Source organism: Aythya ferina, assembly GCF_964211825.1.
Source record: "Aythya ferina genome assembly, chromosome: 3".
Classification (NCBI taxonomy): domain Eukaryota; kingdom Metazoa; phylum Chordata; class Aves; order Anseriformes; family Anatidae; genus Aythya; species Aythya ferina.
The window spans coordinates 72,492,499-72,510,482 of NC_140298.1; the positions used below are offsets into that span (position 1 = coordinate 72,492,499).

The 17,984-nt window shown below is 43.3% G+C and overlaps 1 protein-coding gene across 9 annotated transcripts in view; it reads right to left on the minus strand.

Annotated features, from left to right (window-relative positions):
* The window catches only part of FYN (FYN proto-oncogene, Src family tyrosine kinase), a 130,600-nt gene that overhangs the window by 36,460 nt on the left and 76,156 nt on the right, over positions 1 to 17,984 (minus strand). For 7 of the 9 annotated variants that reach the window (XM_084513601.1, XM_084513593.1, XM_084513598.1 and 4 more), the window contains 3 exons: positions 16,896 to 17,030; positions 1,864 to 2,121; positions 1,186 to 1,282 (listed from right to left, as the gene is read on the minus strand). In XM_084513601.1, the coding sequence (XP_084369727.1) occupies positions 1,186 to 1,282; positions 1,864 to 2,110 (344 nt within the window). In that variant the 5' untranslated portion in view covers positions 2,111 to 2,121; positions 16,896 to 17,030. The remainder of the gene's footprint in view (positions 1 to 1,185; positions 1,283 to 1,863; positions 2,122 to 16,895; positions 17,031 to 17,984) is intronic. The other 2 variants (XM_084513596.1, XM_084513597.1) reach the window with 1 other exon arrangement.

A 17,984-nucleotide genomic window follows, 5' to 3' on the forward strand; every position in this document is an offset into this window, starting at 1 on the left:
TGTGAGCACCCCCTAATTCCATCAGCTGGCACGTGTAAGGAATTCACAATGCATGCAATTTCTATTTATTTCAGGTTACAACATAGTAAAGTTGGGAAAGCAGCACGCAACACAAAAGAAAAAAAAAAAAAAAGGATAATACTTTAAAAAAGGTGTCTTTTTTTTTTTTTTTCCAAGTGGTAATTTAGAAGTAGAGAGGTCTTTATAGTGCTGCTCCCTCTACTAGTTGTAACTGAAGTTTCTGTGCTTTCATCTACATCAAAGGTCCTCAGCTCCATGGCTTCATGAAATATTCTCCAGAATTACCTGATTATTTTTTTTTACCACTTTAATTCACATTGAGCCAACTCCAAGCCTGGAGTTGTTCAATTAAAATTAACAGGAGCTGCACCAGGGATGAATTTTCTTCACTGTCACATAGTATAAGAAAAAAGATGAGAGCAATATTACAAAGCCTCTAAAAGCTACACACTTGCTTGTTAACCCATTTTTACTTGTACATGCTACGTAGCTTTCAACTTTCTGTTTTGAGCCAGGAATCGAAAGATGTTCTGATATAGGTCAGTAGCACAGTAATTTTAGATGTTATTTTAAATTGTTAATTTTTTTTCCTCTGGACAGTTAATGAAATTAATTTTGAGTTGATGGCTTCCAGGATGAAAGTGTGTTTTTTATATGAAATGCAACTGTGCAGTGATGTGTTTTCACTTAACTTACTAGCAAGTCCAGATTATATCACCTACCTTTAAAACAAAAAGAATTGTCACTTCTAAGCGTATGTTGACATGCAAGTCTGTGCAAGTTCTCTTTTGTAAATTGGTTTTTAGCTTGTTCTTGTGTAGAGATGCTTGCAGCAGATTGCAGAAAGTGCTAGTATAAATCTTGCAGAGCTTCTGTGGCTTCTGGTAAAGCACAGGGCTGGTACTCTCAGGTCTGAATGTGAGTTTACTGTGAAATGTAAGCAGTGAATCACACAATCTAATGCTTACTTTTGAAGTAAAGCTGCATGTGGTTGAGTTGTTTTTCTGTAATAAACACTTGAAAGGCAAAGACAAGTAAACGAGTAAAAGCCCTACATATATTGAATATCCAACATTATATTTTACTAATGACATAAGCAAATATAATTGTCAATGTTACAAGTTTAAAAATATTAAAAAGCATATTCACAAGCCTAAAACTTACGAGCTGTTAAGTATTTGAAATTTTTCTCCTTTGTGAAAACTTAAGTCATCTTCTGTTCTTGCTTCATAGTCATAAAGCGCCACAAAAAGAGTTACACCTAAAGAAGAAGATAGGTGAGTTACACTCCATCACCAAAAACAGAAGAAAAATGAGCTTCAGGAGAGCAGGTGGCTAAGCTTAATGTAAGCCATTCCAGTTGCTGGGGAGAAAAATAAACTGAAGTCTCCTGCTCTAGCCTCCCACTAATCCTTGTGCTTTCATGCAGCTAGTGGGCACGCCACCTCCTTCAGATTTTAGAGTCATCAGTCGTCTTGGTTTGGCACCCACACACAATGCAGGGATACCAAGTAGGCAAGGTGTTTTGGAAGAGTTGAGATGTACCTACACCAAATATCTCCCGTTAACCACCTGAGGTGCCTCAAACAACACCTTCCATTCCCAGGCAGAGGGACGAGGTGGTCAGTTGGCCGTGCTGTATATATAATTTCTCATCCCCCATACAAACTAACATCTGCAAGTTTGCAAAGGCAGGGCTGAGGACCCAGCTCCACCCCAATTCTTTGCGTTAATTTATAAGGTAACATTTACACAAAAGAGCATGCCAAGACAGCTGGGACCCCAGTGTAATAACGGGATTGATGCCCAACGAGTGCACTGAAACAAGACTTTGACAGTCACCTGTTCCTCCTCTTGTACGCAGTGTCCCTGTATGAGAGGAGGAGTTGACTCCACCAAACACCGTCAGTCCTTGGCCTCCTGTGGCATGGAAGTTGTTGTAGTTTGGAATTGAAGTCACACCGAAGCTGGGATAGTGCTGTGGCGTGGGATCTGTGCCATAGCGGTAGCCTGAACTTTGCGTTAAACTCCCATCCCTCTCATCAGTCAGTTTTGTTGCTTCTTTGTCCTTACATTGCACACAGCCCATTATCTAAAATCCTAGAGGAGAAAGGAAAAGAGAACCGTTCACACATTTATGATCATCAGACCTCCCTCAAACTCACGTATGATGAGGATCAAACTAAGTTCACTGCTCAAAACCTATTTATTTATTTATTTTGGAAAAAAAAAAAAATCAAAGCATTGACAACACGTTTGAAAATAAACAGCAACGTGTTGAAAAAGCTCACATCAAATTCTACCTCACAGTGCTTTCCCATCAGGGCTGAGGAGGTCCCTCCTGTTCTTGTAGGAGCCTCAGCTCAAAGGCTGAAAACTGCTCGCTTGCAGGAGGGTAGGAGGAAGAAATCTCCCTCGCTCATCCTTTACTAGGAAAGCACAACTGCCAGGCAAAGACACAGCCAAAAAGTACTGCTGGAGGTGTTCAGGTCTGGCCCCAAAACACGAGGCACTTAACTCATTCATTTCTAACATTGCCAACCATGCAAGAGCTCCTTTGACTTCATGGAAAGGCAGTGTGGCGTTTTTTCATTGCTGGAGCTCTGTGCCACAGACAGAAAAGCAGATAATGAGCTGATAATTATCACAGCACAGGAAAGTAGGAGGGAACTCATCAGATAGCAGATGTAAAACAAAAGCAAGTGCTCCTTTATGCTATGCCGAACTGAAGGGTAAGGCGTCCTGATACCGGATGCTGGGGTAGCCAGAAGTATAAATGATCTAAGAAAGCAGAGAAAGTCGTGGAGGAATTAACATGTTAAATGCAGGCGGTCTCAAAGCCCAGGTTCCTGACTTGTAGAGACTGAGAAGGCTCACTTTGGAGAAGTTTTCTCTAAGTTTTCTAATTCTCATAACCTCAAATTCACCATCCTCAAGGGGCACTGCAAGGGCCTGGAGGGTTGATCTCTTGTAATTTTATCTGCAGACAAGTTAGGAGCCTACTTCTGTGTGAAGAAGCTTACTCTGTAGAGGGAGACAGAGGGTGAGCCACCACATTTAGGCACAGCCCTCTGTCAGGTCAGCTCCGTTACCTGCTGCTATTTTCCCTCTGTGAGCTCCAACACTGTAGGATCTGTGTGCTGCTGCTACCACACTCTTTGCTTGTGACACAAGCTGAATCTTGGCACAAAACCAAAGTTTTTGAAATCATGCGTGATGTATGTAGGGAATCAGATACCTGTCTGGATGGACCCTTAATCCAAACAGCTATGGTGAATCCTACATGTAACCCGGCACACAGGCACTGGGCTCGAGATGCTCATGCTGCAAGAAAGAGCAGTGACAACAGAAAAATCTTTAAAAAAAAAAATGAATTGCAGGACATACTTTCTCCGGGATATATAAATAGGCAGCGAGAAAATGCACAGCTCAGGAAAAAAAAAAAAAAAGATAGCAAAGCACATTTCCCCCCCTTATTTCTTCTCACATTTCAGCCAATATCCGTCACTTAGAGTAAATAAAAAGCATATCCTTTTTCAAATATCCTCGTTTTTCTGTAGCTGCCAGGCTGCCTATTTTGTATGCCTTACCCCAACATCAACACAGGAAATTAGCTTTGACAAACTCCTGGGATTCAGAAAAAGCATATTCCTCTGCTGCTAATGCCTGAAAAACATGCGGCAGCTCCCTGTTAGTCTGTGACAGCTCACAGACACCTAGACACCTGCTCCGTAAGTCTAACCTGCCTAATTAGAAAAACCTTCTGTTGAAGGGTGTTTTCCACAATTTGAAGATACCATCAGCTATTCTGCAAGCCCGTTCTGAAAAACAATTTCCATTTTAATATATTTCCCTGAGCCATACTGCCTGCAGTCAGCACACATCCACCATCTCCTGCTCTTAGCTTAACTTGAAGGCGCTCTTTTTGCATTTCTCCATTTCTTCATTCACTCAGCAGCGTGCCCGTATCAAAACTTTTGTGTGGAGGTGCCCAAGCCAGCTCGCACAGAATCACAGACTGGTTTGGGTTGGAAGAGACCTTAAAGCCCATTCAGTTCCAGCCCCTGCCATGGGCAGGGACACCTCCCACCAGCCCAGGTTGCCCAAAGCCCCATCCAGCCTGGCCTTGAGCACCTCCAGGGATGGGGCACCCACAGCTTCTCTGGGCAAGAGAGAGGGGGAACCCAGTGCAGCACGTTGGGTCAGAGGGATGGGTCAGGGACTTGGTGCTTAGATCCATGCACAGAAAGCAAGGCCCAGGCAGCTGAGCAAATGCTGCTGCACAGGGTGACACCATGGGGGAATCCCTGATCAGGAGGCTCAGATGGGAAAGAGTGAGCCATTGTAGTGCTCAGATTAATAGGTGCAAGTGCTGGCACACACATTCATTCACTCCAGACTAGTGAAGTGATAACGCAGGCTTTACTATTTAATGCAGAATCTCAGCAGCCTTTTTGTTGCCTTGAAACCTTACCTCCCTGTGAAACTCTAGTGCCTCCTCCCCTTCCCTCTCCCAGCTCTGTTTCTCCTCTTATTTGTTCCCATGTGTTTTCACTGGAAAAAGAAAAGTAGAAAAGAAAGCAAAAGAATGAAAGTAAAAGAAAGAGATGGGAAACACGAAGTCTAGAATAGTACAGGAGAAAGAGATTTTCTTGTGGCTGCTGCTTTTGCAGACATGAAAAAATATGTATGAGAGAATTATTGTTCAGCCAGCCCTATTGCTCATTTGCAAACTTTCAGCTGAGCAGGGGAAAAACCCTCCACTGAAATCTGGGAAGATTTCACATATCATGCCATGAGGGCTCCCAGGACAGCCCTACACACTTCATTTACTCATTTTAGTCAATTGGTAAGGAAAAAGCAAAAACTACAAATCTGCTGCAAAAATAATCAATGCATTAATTCTGAAGAAAGTGAATAAACCAGGAGATGGTACACATACGTACCAGCAGTACGTAGAATAATAATGGTTTGGGAGGTTATTTTTATAAGGAATGACATGAATAGAAAACCTCTGAATTATCAGTGCCTTGGTATTTTTTTTTTCTTCTCCTTTTATATTTTGCTGCAGTGGCAGCACACAAGGAAGGAAAATTTGATGCAAAGTCGGTGACTGACAGAAAGGGTTTTTTCTTTCTGTTGCCCCCTTCTAGTCTGTCACAGTGTCCAGACAATCCGAGCATGAAGACTACTTGATTGTAGTCTCTTGTAAAATGTGACAGAGGGTGTTACATGCATGCATCTTTTTGAGCCAAGTCCTTGGAAGTTGTTTATTCCTGGCTGAAAGGAGCCAGCTAGCTGCGTTGTGTCAGGGGGAGTTTAAATGTGAGAGAATACATGGATGCATGCGCACGCTTCAAGCAATTTCAGCTAACTAAGGGTTTTCCTAGACAATAAATATAACCTCCATTCAGCATCAGCCTTTGTATCAATGAATGGATTCCAAAACCCAATCTCCTTCAGTATCACAGAGCAGGCATTTCATATCCTAAAGTCTGCTCACCCTGCATGTTAGCACTTGGAGCTCTGGAAGGCTGGAGTTCTTCAGCCAGCTCTGAGATCACCAAAAAAACAAAATCTGGAGCTGTTTTACACTGAATTCTCTGGAGACGAGCACACAGTGTTGTTCAACCAACATGCTATGCAACTTACGGTAAAGGAACAAGATTTTATTCCATTTCCATTAGGAAAGGCAGCATTTCTCAGATGCATGTGTTATGGGGTCATGCGGCATTATCATAATTTGCCACTGGAACTGCTAAGAGGTATGTAACTAGCCTAATTAAAATTAACTTTTCTTATGCAAACGTATTCCATTTGTTTGTTTTAAAGATGCATTTTTATGGGCGATATAAAATGTGTTTTCATTAAAATATAAAACATGTACGTTTTTTTGAGACTTCCTCAGAGACAAGTGAAAATACCCATTATTTGTCTCCTTTCTTGACCTTGTTATATTTCTTCAACTCGAACATTTACATTGCAAGTAATCTCTCATCAGTTCACCCAGAAGAGTAGTTTCCACCCACATGGATTTATTTGACAAATTTATTTGACATGCCATTATTTGACAAAGATATAAAATTATTTTTATCACTACTAATTAATTTATGTAATAATAGCTCCTTAATTATGTTTAGCACTGTTGCCTGGTTGGTAATCAAAGCCTAAGGAAAGGCCAAGAGTACTAGAAAGCAAAAGTCTGTTTTTCATACTTTGACTTTAAAAGAAAAAGCTCCAACTTGTGATATTTGAAAAGTAAAAAGTATTGATGAGCCACAGACTACTCTAGCTTCTGCAGCTGTAAACCATCAAGAGATGGATGGGAAGACAACTGGTGTAAATTCATTGCTTCATCAGAAGCTTTTCCATAAGATTTTGCAACTAGTGCCTGAAAATACTGAATTTTCCCAAACCTGCTTTTCCTGAACCTGCTTTTTTTTGAGTATTCTAGGAGAAAGTAGGTCCTTGAAATGCTTGAGGGACATACACAGGGAGATGAAGGGAGACATCCACCTGTTCTACGCACTCCCACCCATGCCATGGTCTCCTTGGCATCCCTTGCCTGGGGATGGAGATCACTCCAGGGGAGAGAGCTTCGATCGGCAGGAGAGCTGGGGAGTGAGTGCAGAGCCCATAGTGCTTTGTTCCTCTTCCTCTGCACAGCTTTCTGTGGAAGGAAATCCGCTTGTGCATTTTCAGGAGAACTTCTTTCAAGTAAGTGAGAGAGATGAAAGAGAAAGGCTGGGTGAACGGTAACTCTTTTTCTGACCAAACCTTACAAATCTTGACTGGAAAGCACCAGCAGGAAAGCCAAATTAAAGAACAGGCATGTTGAAAGGGAATCGGAAGAACAAAATCCTTGGCTTTTATTCCGCCTCTGTGGTGAATGTGTTTGCTAATCAAACCAAGGCTTGCATCCAGCATGGCAGTGAAGAAAAACATCCTCTAAGGGACATCTTCTTGGTGTTTTATGTTTTGCTGAAAGCAGCAAAGAATTATCAGTCTATGACATCAAATGAGCCAAATTTCATGACTTACAGTAGGATTTAATATTCAAAATGCCACATTCTGGGTTATCGTGAAGATGAAGAACAGAAAAAGCTTTCCAAGAATAAGAACTACAAGAACTGTTAAGAGACATTTCAGCTTTCTGTGGAAATGCCTCCTGCAGGCTAGATAGAGGGAATAATCAACACATAACTTTATCCCGAAATTGAAACGTCTGACTTTTCACGTCACCATTAGTAGCTCCCCGGAGAGAAACTGATGGAGTAAGTATTTTGAAACATAAGCCTGAGACACATTAAAAAATACGATTTTCAGGAAACTCTTGCTCACCCACTTTGACTATTACAAGCCATAGGAAGGCAGCCCAAGATGGGCAACAAATGAGCACTTAAAACTAGTGCTACACAGACTGGGAATTCTCACACAGTCTGCTAGCTGACCTCTTGTTGACTTGCATGTACGCTGATAGTAGCACGCTGAATTTCCAGAATCCAGTCTGGGCCTGTTTCAAAAGCAACATGTGGAATATCTCAAAGAAGCCGGTCAGGGAGTACTGGACCCTGGCAGACCTGTTAGAGGACTGCCTCCAGCTTGACCAGTGATTCCACAACTTACAGGAGTCATGGAGCAGGGCAGAAAGATACAAGAAATGTTGTAACGTAACTGGAACTGTTGAGCATTATTCATTAGTTCTCAGGCTGGTAGGTTACTGATTTCTGTATAAATACATACCATTTTTATACTCAGCAGAACCAGTGTAACTAACGTCCCAATCTGGAAAGAAGGGAAGTTTACTGCAATGTGATGGATTTGGTTCAGCCTTATAAGATGATAGAGAACGTGGATTTGTATAGACTTCCTCTAAATCTACACATGCACTACACCTGTCCTACAACTGGATGTACAATGACTATGTACATAAGTACATAAGAATATGTACAAAATTGCACATACACCATGTGGTATGCCTGAACAAAAGGCCTGACACAACAGGGCAAAACTTCAAGTTTTGTATGTATCAGGTCAAGTATTTTTCAGGAACAATGAATGCATTGAAACTGCATTTTCACGAGAAAAACAACACTGAAAAATGCTTAGGCTGCATTCATTTGATTTTTGAAAGGAGTCCTTTAAAGCTCCACCCCCAGTTTCTCCTTTAGTGGGCTGAACAGAAGAATCTCCGCATTTTAATGCAGGCTTGTTTGCCTGCAGCAGCCCAAAGTCTGACAACAGGAGCAGGCCAGTGCACAGTGACAGCTACCCTCCATGCAGGAACAACAGGAAGAGCCATCTCAGATGAGCTCCTGCTGCCATAGTGCTCTGGCTCAAAGCTAATGCCTTTTACCGTGTTGGAGCACCCTCACTCTTGTTTCTTGTCGGCATAAAGTTGCTTTGGAAGTCTTCTGCAGTGGTGGCTGAAGCCACTCAGGAGAATGAACAGCTCCCGTGGGCCATGAGACGAGCAGAGCTTGCAGGGAGCTTTGAAGTGCCGCTGTCCGTCCCGCTGCTCCTCCCCAGTGACAGCCCGACGGGGGATGCAGCTGTGGAAACGGCGACCTCCTGACACCACAGACCATGTTGAAGTTCTAACACATGTCCGCAGCTGTGCTTGCCTTCCCTTCTTGCCCCCTCTGGGGCCTGAACTAAAAGCCACTTATGCAAGACTAAGAGATTTGTGCTGCTCCTTGCCTGCTCAGCTTCAGCCAGCCTCTGAGGCCAGGACCAGTGAAGGGAAGGTGCAAGCTGAAGGATTTCACTAAACTACAACCAGACTGTTGGTTTCTTTCCGAGGCTGTGAACAAAGCTTTCCCTAGGGCAGGACCACTGAAAGCCAAGAAGAAAGAGTGATGATGTCTTGACAAACAGCCCCATTGCCCTGCTGGTGCTGCTCAATGGGTCTGGCATTCTCCAGCCCCTGTGTTGCTTCAGTGTGAGAGAACTACTCAAAACTAGGTCACATTTATTACAGACTAGAGAGGGAAAAGGAAGTCGGTGTTCCCGTTGGGCAGGAGTGACAGTAAAAGCCTCCCCATGTGGTGCTGGCTGGAGGGACCGTGGTGGTGGGGCCGGCCAGTAGCTGGCTGGGGAGGGGACACCATCAAGGCCATGAGGAAATGCACGAGCACAACGCAGCTGTCTGCCCAGCCAAAATCAAAAGCTTGTGCTTTTGATTTCCCAATGCAAAAGCTTTCCCAGTGGAAAGAGGAAAGAGCAGGAGAAAAACCCTCCTGCCAACAAAAGGACACTTGGCCACCTCTCTGTTTCTAGTTCCTTTGTCAGCCAAGTCTATGAATGTCATGGCCTCATCTTTAAAAAAAAAACAACAGCAAATTCTTTTCCATTCTCTGTGACATACTCCTTTCAGAAAAAAAAAATAAAACAGAACAAAACGTAAAAAGTAATTTTAAAAACATCTCACCCTGCAATCTCTTAAAGTAGCAGTAGTTGAGTTACACCTTGCACTATCTTAGGGTATTTGTTTCTTTAAAAAAAATGCCCTGGAAAAATGCAGCACAGAAAGATCAATTGTGAGGAGAGGTTCTCTCATGTTTTCTTTTTTTTTTTTTTTTATTTTTTTCTTTTGCCACCAACATCCAGACTTCAGTTGTAATCTAAAAGAAAGAAGCTTACTTACAGCCAAGTTGATAAGGAGTGCCTGCAGGTTTTACATTCGCACTGATGAGCGAGTCAGACTCAAACCTTCAGTCAGGATTTCTTTTCTCTTTCTTGCTCTTAAAATGAGTTAAGGGAAGGTTTGAAATTAACAGCTAAAGGCAGCAGCTACACACAGTGAACACACTGCTTACTCTGCAATGCAAAACCCAGAGAGGATGAGTCTGTCCTCGGTTCTGAGTAACACACAAGAAGACAATGTAAATTCAATAGCATGATTTCAAGCTACGTTCCTCCTTCATCAAGTTGCTTGTGGTGGCTCTATTCACTAGCCGAGAGAAGTGGGTGGATGGTCTGCATAAGCATTTTGAGCTAATGTGCCTAAATTTTAAAGTGCCTTTTAAGTATATACATTAGAAATCCTGTATCAAAAGAACAACTGCCGCAAATGTCAGAATCATTTTATCTAGGAAAGAGAAGAAGTGAAACAGTGTCTCTGCTGATTTCCTCTTTCTTCTCTCCCCTAGGAGAACAGAAAGATGATTGCAGGTTGATGCACACTTCTGATTTTTTTTCTCTCAATTCTTATTTTTAGAATCCACCCAGGATTAATGGGTGTTCATCTGATTCGCAGTATGAGAGCTGCACAGAGGAGAATGCAAAATGTGAATCAGGATGGGCAGAAAAGGGAGGGGAAAAAGGGAGGGATGAAGAAGTTTATCCTGCTTGCTTCTTTCAAACATGTAAGAAGCAGAGAGTAAGATTTTCAAAAAAACAGCCCCACAAAACACAAACATTGCTGTCTCCGCACCTCCCTTTGCCTATGCACAAATGAAACTAACATCTCTGCCTTGTCTGATTTCTGGCTTGTGACTGAAGAACTCGGGAGGATGTGACAGCAAGGAAATGGGAGCAAGCTGAGCCTCAGAAACATTGAGAATTTACTTTGAGACCATTCAAGAATCTGTTCCCTCCCAAAGGGGCTCGCATTTCATCTAGGTTACTACTGCTCGTATTTTAGAAGTGTTACTTAGATTCCTTATTTGTCAAGTTACGTTGGTGAAAAAAAAAAATATCTCTCCTTCCTTAACAGGAGCAAAAATTAGCTTATGGCCAGGTCACAAAACAATCTCCAGTCTTCATACCATAACTGCAACTGGCTTTAGCTACAAGGGCAAAGATACTCACAGGTAGAGACCCCCAGGGAGGATGGCAACCACATGGTGACAAAGGTCAGTGAACAACTGAAGCACTGAAGTCAGACTACATCAGTAGCAGGAAGACACTAAAACTCTGCCTACACTGACACAAAATTAAAAAAAGGTGCTACAAGTGAGACCTATTTTCTCAAACTCAGTGTTGCCACTGTGGTTTTACTGCACAACAGCCGAATTACCCTAGGTAGAGTGTACTGGGTGGCTGGGATGGAGTTAATTTTCTTCATAGTAGCCAGTCAGGTGCTGGTTTAGATTTGTGACCAACACATGTTGAGAGCACACCAGTGTTTTAGCCGTTGCTGTGCACTGCTTGCACAGCTTCAAGGATTTTTCTGTTTCTTATTCTGCTCCCACAGAGATGAGGCTAGGGGTTGCATTGGGTTTACATGGCAAGGTTTTGGTAGCGGGAGGGCTCCAGGGGTGGCCTCTGTGAGCAGAGCCCAGCAGCTGCCCCAGGTCAGAGCAGAGCCAGCTCCAGACAGCTCCAAAAGGGACCCGCTGCTGGCCAGAGCCAGGCCAGGGAGCAATGCTGGGTGGGCCTCTGGGAGAGCAGACTAAAGGAAGGGGAAGAAAACTGCTGTGCAACAGCAAGTGGGAGAGAGGAATGAGAACATGAAGGTGAGTGCAGCAGGAGGGCAGGAGGTGCTCCAGGCACACAGCAGCAGTTCCCCTGCGGCCTGTGGAGAGGCCCCTGGTGGAGCAGGCTGTCCCCCTGCAGCCCATGGGTCCCACATGGAGCAGATCTCCATGCTGCAGCCCCCCCATGGGTGGACGAGCCCCCAGTGGAGCAGGTGGATGTGGCCTGGAGGAGGCTGTGGCCCATGGGGGACCCATAGTGGGGCCGTTTGCTCCTGGGGGATGGATGGACCTCATGGGACGGAGCTGTGTGGGAGCAGTTCTTGAAGAGCTGCTGCCTGTGGGCAGCCCCTCAGGCTCAGTTTGGGAAGGACAGCATCCCCTGGGAGGGACCCCATGGGGAGCAGGGGCAGAGAGGGACCGTGAGGGAGCGGCAGAGATGAAGCCTCAGGGACTGACCACAGCCCCCATTCCCTGTTCCCCTGCACCTCTTGGGGGAGAATGTAGAATAAGGTGGATGGAGGGGAAGGTGGTTTTTAGTTTGCTTTTAGTTTCTCATTGTTCTAGTCTGCTAGTGATAGAAAATAAATTATATTAATCTCTCTATGCTGAGTCTGTTTTGCCCATAATGATCATTGTTGAGTGATTCCTCTGTCCTTACCTTTGAGCCCTTTTCCATCCTATTTTCTCCCCCTTTTCCTTTGAGGAGGGGTCTGAGAGAGGGCTGTGGTGGAGTTCAGCTGCCTAGCAGGGTAAAACCACCACAGGGATGTGCAACAGGCTGGGAGGAGACACAGCTGGGACAGCTGGCACAAACTGACCATAGACATATTCCAGACCATATAGCATCATGCTCAGCAGTGAAACTGGGGGGGATTTTCTGAAAACAGCCATAGCTCAGAGGCTGGCTGGGCACTGCTCTGCTGGTGGGAGTTGGTGAGGGAGTGCCTTTACATCACTTGTTTTCTTTTCATTTCCTTCACTTATTAAACCCTATATATCTCAGCCCATGAATTCCTTTTGCTTTTGCCCTTCTGATCCTCTCCCCCATGCTGATGGGGGACAGTGAATGAGCAGCTGGGTGGGAGATTAGCTGCTAGCTGGGGTCAGCACACCGCAGTGAGCAATATGTAAGTCTTTCTGTTCCTGGCCTGGAAAATAACTTCAGAGGCACACAGGTTAAACTGTGTTCACCTGATGGGCAAGAATTGAGATGCTGCCTGGAGATCAATTTGGATTATAAAATGACACATTACCATCTCTTCCTTTTTTAGCAGAGATATTGAAATCTCAAAATGAGAGCATAGCAGGCTGAGATTACAGTGATAAACACTCTGGACAGTGGGACACAGAAGGAAACAGGTCCTCACTTGCATTCTCTCATACAGAAGAGTGGCAGTACCAATGCATGCAGTCCTCTGCTGTCCAGCTATAGAGGCCACTAAGACTCAAGATTCCCAGCTCTGTTTTGCTATGTACTCTACAAACTGCAGGTCTCTTCTGTTAGCCAGTGAAGATGGAGCTTAAAAAGACATCAAGGGCTAAGGGCCACGAAAATAGATCCTGCTATGATAATGTGCATTTTCCAAAAGCCAGCAAACAGCTACAAGACCCTACCACACGGATCAAAATATTTAAGTATTGCTAAACACATGGCAGGCAGATCTGTTTTAAAGCTTTATGTCCATGTCTGAGGGCAAGTAGAATGGAGAAGGATGCATTAATTTGATTTCATCATGAACCTGAGGTTATTGCACATACAGCTCTGGGAATGATCTCTGGGAATGATCTCCAAGGGTTACTCATGTGTAGCGACCCTCAGCTACAGGTCAGAACCTGGGCCTTCAGGTTAAAGCTCCTGCAACCTGCTCACTGCAACTATAGGAGGTCCTACTTTAATCCTTCATAGCCTAAGCAGAAAGTCACATTGAAATAAAGGACTGAATGGCAGTTGTGGATATTTACATTGGTGTCAGGGATGAAAATCCTTTCTGCTGGCAAGGACAGCAAAACAGCCCAAGGCAATGTGAAGGTTAGCCACCAGTCACGGCACTGCCTCTGCTCAGAAGCATGGACTAGTCGCTTTCAGATTATTTTTCTATGACTCAATGAGCGATAAAAACAGCAAACGTCAATACTTCTTGTATTCCCTCCTCTCAAGCCAGAAGTATCCACCCAGAACTATGATTTATTATTGTTTTTTCTCCCACTTTCTTTCTTTCTTTCTCTCCCAGGATCCATATGCTTAAGAAAAGAAACTATGCTTTAAGTCAGGCCTGTGAATGAAGGTACATTTGCAAACGTCTAACAACACACCTGAAAATTCTGTTAGTCATGCAGAACAGAGTGTGGATGTTTGCCCAAATGGACATTTGCTCAACCTGGCATGCAGGATTATCTACAACAGTGTTCCTTGACCTGTGATCCAAGGGAGCACTGGGGCCCAAAACCCATCAGGTGGTCCACAAGCCCATAGCTCATGCATGACCAAGCACATACACATCCCCTGGACTCTGGCAGCATTATGCAGATGGTGCTTGATCTCCCCCTCACACTCCCTGCATGCCCTCCTCGGTTTTACTGGTTCTCTGGGTATGAACAGTTAACAAAGCATTGACCCAAAGTGCTCCTGCGGACAGCTCCAACCACCCTCACTGGAAAAAAAATGAAAAGAGCACTCTGTGAGGAAGAGGCGGACAACAGAGGTTTCTGTTTCTTTGTATTTAAGACAAAAAAGGGAAGTGGAGAATGGGATGATGACCTGGAGCAGACAGGCTTGGCTTCACTAGAAGTGACTGCTTTGTGATACGCCTGGTAGACTACACAACTGCAGATAATTCAGGAGATCTGGAGATCCTGCCTGGACTTCTTCCCTGTTTCCTTGCACAAAAAGACAAAACCTGAAGACTGCTGAAGTTAACAACTAGGTGAATAGCAGAGTACAGATGTCAGATATGTGGATCATGGGGAGAGAGTGTGGCAGAGAAAAAGTGACCTCTTGATGGGGAAAGAATACGCACTCCATAAACCAGGCTGGCAAAACAAGCTAGGTTAAATACGCACCCAAAAGCACATTCAGCACAAAACCATGGTACTGAGCACAACACTAACCAAAGCAGATATTGTAAGAGGATGACCCTTTTCAGTTCCTTATATGTTAATTATAAGCATCTGTAAAAACAGACAAACCTTTTGTCTGCAGAGGAGCAATGCAATGAATATTCCTGAAAACTACTGGCTAGATGTAGGTTATTAGAATATTAAAAGAAATAGTTGTAATCAACTCAAGAAGTCCAAATGGAAGAGGGGAATTGACAGTCCCTGTATGTCAGAAACGATGTCTGAGTCACTGAGAACTTGGAAGTACGTAATCTAAGTAATCTTGGATATTTATGAATGAAGATGCACCCATTTGAGGTATTAGCTGGTGTCTGCCACAAGCTGCTGTCACCACAGTAGGGATTAGGATAACTGGCTTCTTCAGTGTCTCTTGCCAGTAAGTTGACACTTGCCAATGAGTCATATGTAGTGTAGACCTTGCAGCACCACAGGGAATGGAGAACTCAGAGTTCACAGAATGCGGATCACAACGTGAACAGCTTATGGGACGTTGCTAAACTGCACAGCTTACTGCCAAACCCTGTGGTTAGCCTACCATGTCAAGCAAGCCGGACTGGGTGCCGTGCTCCTTGCCCCAGCCCCAGGGACAGCAACGTGCAGGAGCTGCAGTGCTGCCACAAGCACAGCACAGTGCTGGCCATACGATGTGGCTGGATTAAGAGAGGAGCCAGACAATCCCTGCTGCAAACTTTGTCTCAGTAGAAAGGAAATGATCACAACCTAGAAGGTTACTGGTTGTTTAGACTGAAAAGCACTGACACTTTCTGTGCAAATAGCTAACACTGTCTGCAATCAAATCCAGACCAGTAAAATTTTATGTGTTATATGAACATACACTCTTCATCTATACATAAATTAAAAACAGTGCATGCTTTCTGAGAGGGAATTTCACAAAACTAAAGCAAATGGGAGTCAAATCAGGCTGTCGACAGAATTTGAAGTTGCTGACATCTGCGAATGGTTTAAGACATTTCCTAAATGCCTACAATATTACAACTGTGAAAAGAAGACTAGGATAGATAAAAATAACACACAATGAAAAAAAAAACAAAAAACAACAGCAACAGCTGGGCTTACCAGGGAAGTGAAAAAAAGATATGATGTGTTATATATAAAACCTACATATGAAGAGAAAAAGAGGAAAAGATAATAACAAGATAAAGATCATATCAAAGAGGCAAGAAGATGCTATGAAAAATTAAGACAGATAAATCAGATATGAGATTTTTTATTATTCTAAGCAGATTATGAAAGACAGATTCTGAGCAATAAACATGGTAGAATAATTCAGAACAACACAACAGAGGCAGAAGTTACTTAGCAAATATTTCTGATTAGCACACAAGTAAAAGGCCAGGTGTTCTGTCTAGGATTATGATGAAATAATTTCCCACCACAGCAGAAACTAGAGAGGACGCTAAGCAATGTGTACAAGATTCTAGGTGTTTCCAATTAGTTGGTAGACAAACTTGTCTCAGAAGCTTTCAGATAGCTAGCCTCTGAGCTGCTGCTGCTGCCACTTCTACACAGTTCTGGGCTGCTGGGGATGTACCAGGGGCAGAAAGATGGCTCTTGTTTGGTCAGTGCTTGCGAAACGTAAAAAGTAATTACTGGCCAGTTGGCTTAGTTTTAGTTGGCTTATTTATTTATTTATCTTAGTATTTTGCATAGATTAGAACAGCCAACACAGGAGTAAATTAATAGATATTTTTTCAAAGCTCTGCAATTAAAGTCAACTTGGCTTTAAGAAAAAGAGGTTGTACAAAATGATCTGATATAACTTCTTGCAAATATTACAAGTTCACTTGATAAAGGCAGTGTTGTTGACAGCACGACAAGCCTAAGTCATCTATCCTTGTCTGTAGGACATCTTTATCAAGAAACAGAATGCTTTGAAGTCCACGTGCAGTGTGCTTCATCCATTCATGGACAGCAGGATTCTATACATGGAGAGTACTACATGAGGTCATGGAAAAAAATCAAACGTATTTTATACTGAAGTCAGTTCCGAGTCCACAATCATATTAAATGTATTAAAAAGTCGATAAATTAAGTGCAAGTGTAACTTTAAATGGGAAACTATTAACAAACAGATGGGTTCCTATTGGGTTCCCACAGGATCATCCCTTTGCTATTTAATAGCCCTATCAGCGACCTGGATTAAAGTTAAGTACGGTTAGATAGCAAGAGTGGGGACAGCAAAAAAACAAACAACAAAAGAACAAGTCTGAGACAGAGCAAGTGGGAACTGGAGAAGGCAGGCAGCACCAGTTTGGGTGTTAATATGGCCAAGTGTAAAACGGTTGTATTACAATAAAGAATACAGGCCATACTTACAGGATGAGAGGGAGAGAGAGGACTCTATCCTCCGAAGCAGAGACTGAATACGAGACCAGGCGTCCTGGCAGGCAATCAGCTCAACATGAATTCCCAACGCAAGGCTGTGGCCAAAAGGGCTAACGCGAGCCTCAGCTGTACAAACAAATGAAAATCAAAAGATGAGTAGGTAGGTTATAGTAACTCTGCATTTGGCTCTTGTTCCTCTGCTACTTGAATAATGTATCAGGTTCTGCTGCTCCATTTTTTAAATGAAGTGTGGAAAAAAAAAAAGATGAATGTCTAGGGGAGAGCGACTGAAGAACTGAAAACACTGAGGAGCAGAAGGCTTCGTTATAAACAAAAAGCTTAAAGGAAATTTTCTAATTTTGTTCATAGTATAGGAGTATTCATATGGGAAATAAATCTGGTAACTGTGGGTTCCAGCCTAGCAAAGGTGGAAAACTCACTGGAACTGGAAACTAATCCAATCCAGAATGTAAAGAGGCTTTTTTAGAGGCTTTTTTTTTTTTTTTTTTTAAAGTAATGATCAGTTATGGGTAATTAACCACTTCACACCACGTGTTGTGATGTACTGGCCATCTCCGCCAAGTTGTGAAGATGATCATGGTTGATTTAAAAAGGATGCATCCCCATTCAGCTTTGGTTATTAGGAGCTCTTTCAGGTAAGATCGACTGCCTGCAAAACGTCGGAGGCCAAATGAGTGATCACAGCATCAGACAGCGTCTTGTTTCCACTAAAAAAACACACACTCCTTTTCCTCTTCTTGTCAGTAATCCTGACAGCCAGGACCAGCTCATGGCACACTAAGTGACACTGGAGGAAACCTCAGCCTTCCGGGGCTGAGGTGCTGTCTCAGTATGGATGGCCCTGCCAAGGGACCTGGGTGCCACCAAGAAGGCTGCTGGCTCTGCGTCCCCAGGCAGGTGGTCTCATAAGGACCACGTGCTCTGCAGGGGACACTGAATTTACCTTGTCCTACAATATTTACACTTGGTGGGTTTTAAGGACACGGTACAAGGTTTTTGTCCAAGATTTAAAAGGCTTTATTTCATACAAACATCTCATTATAGTTAATGACTCATGAT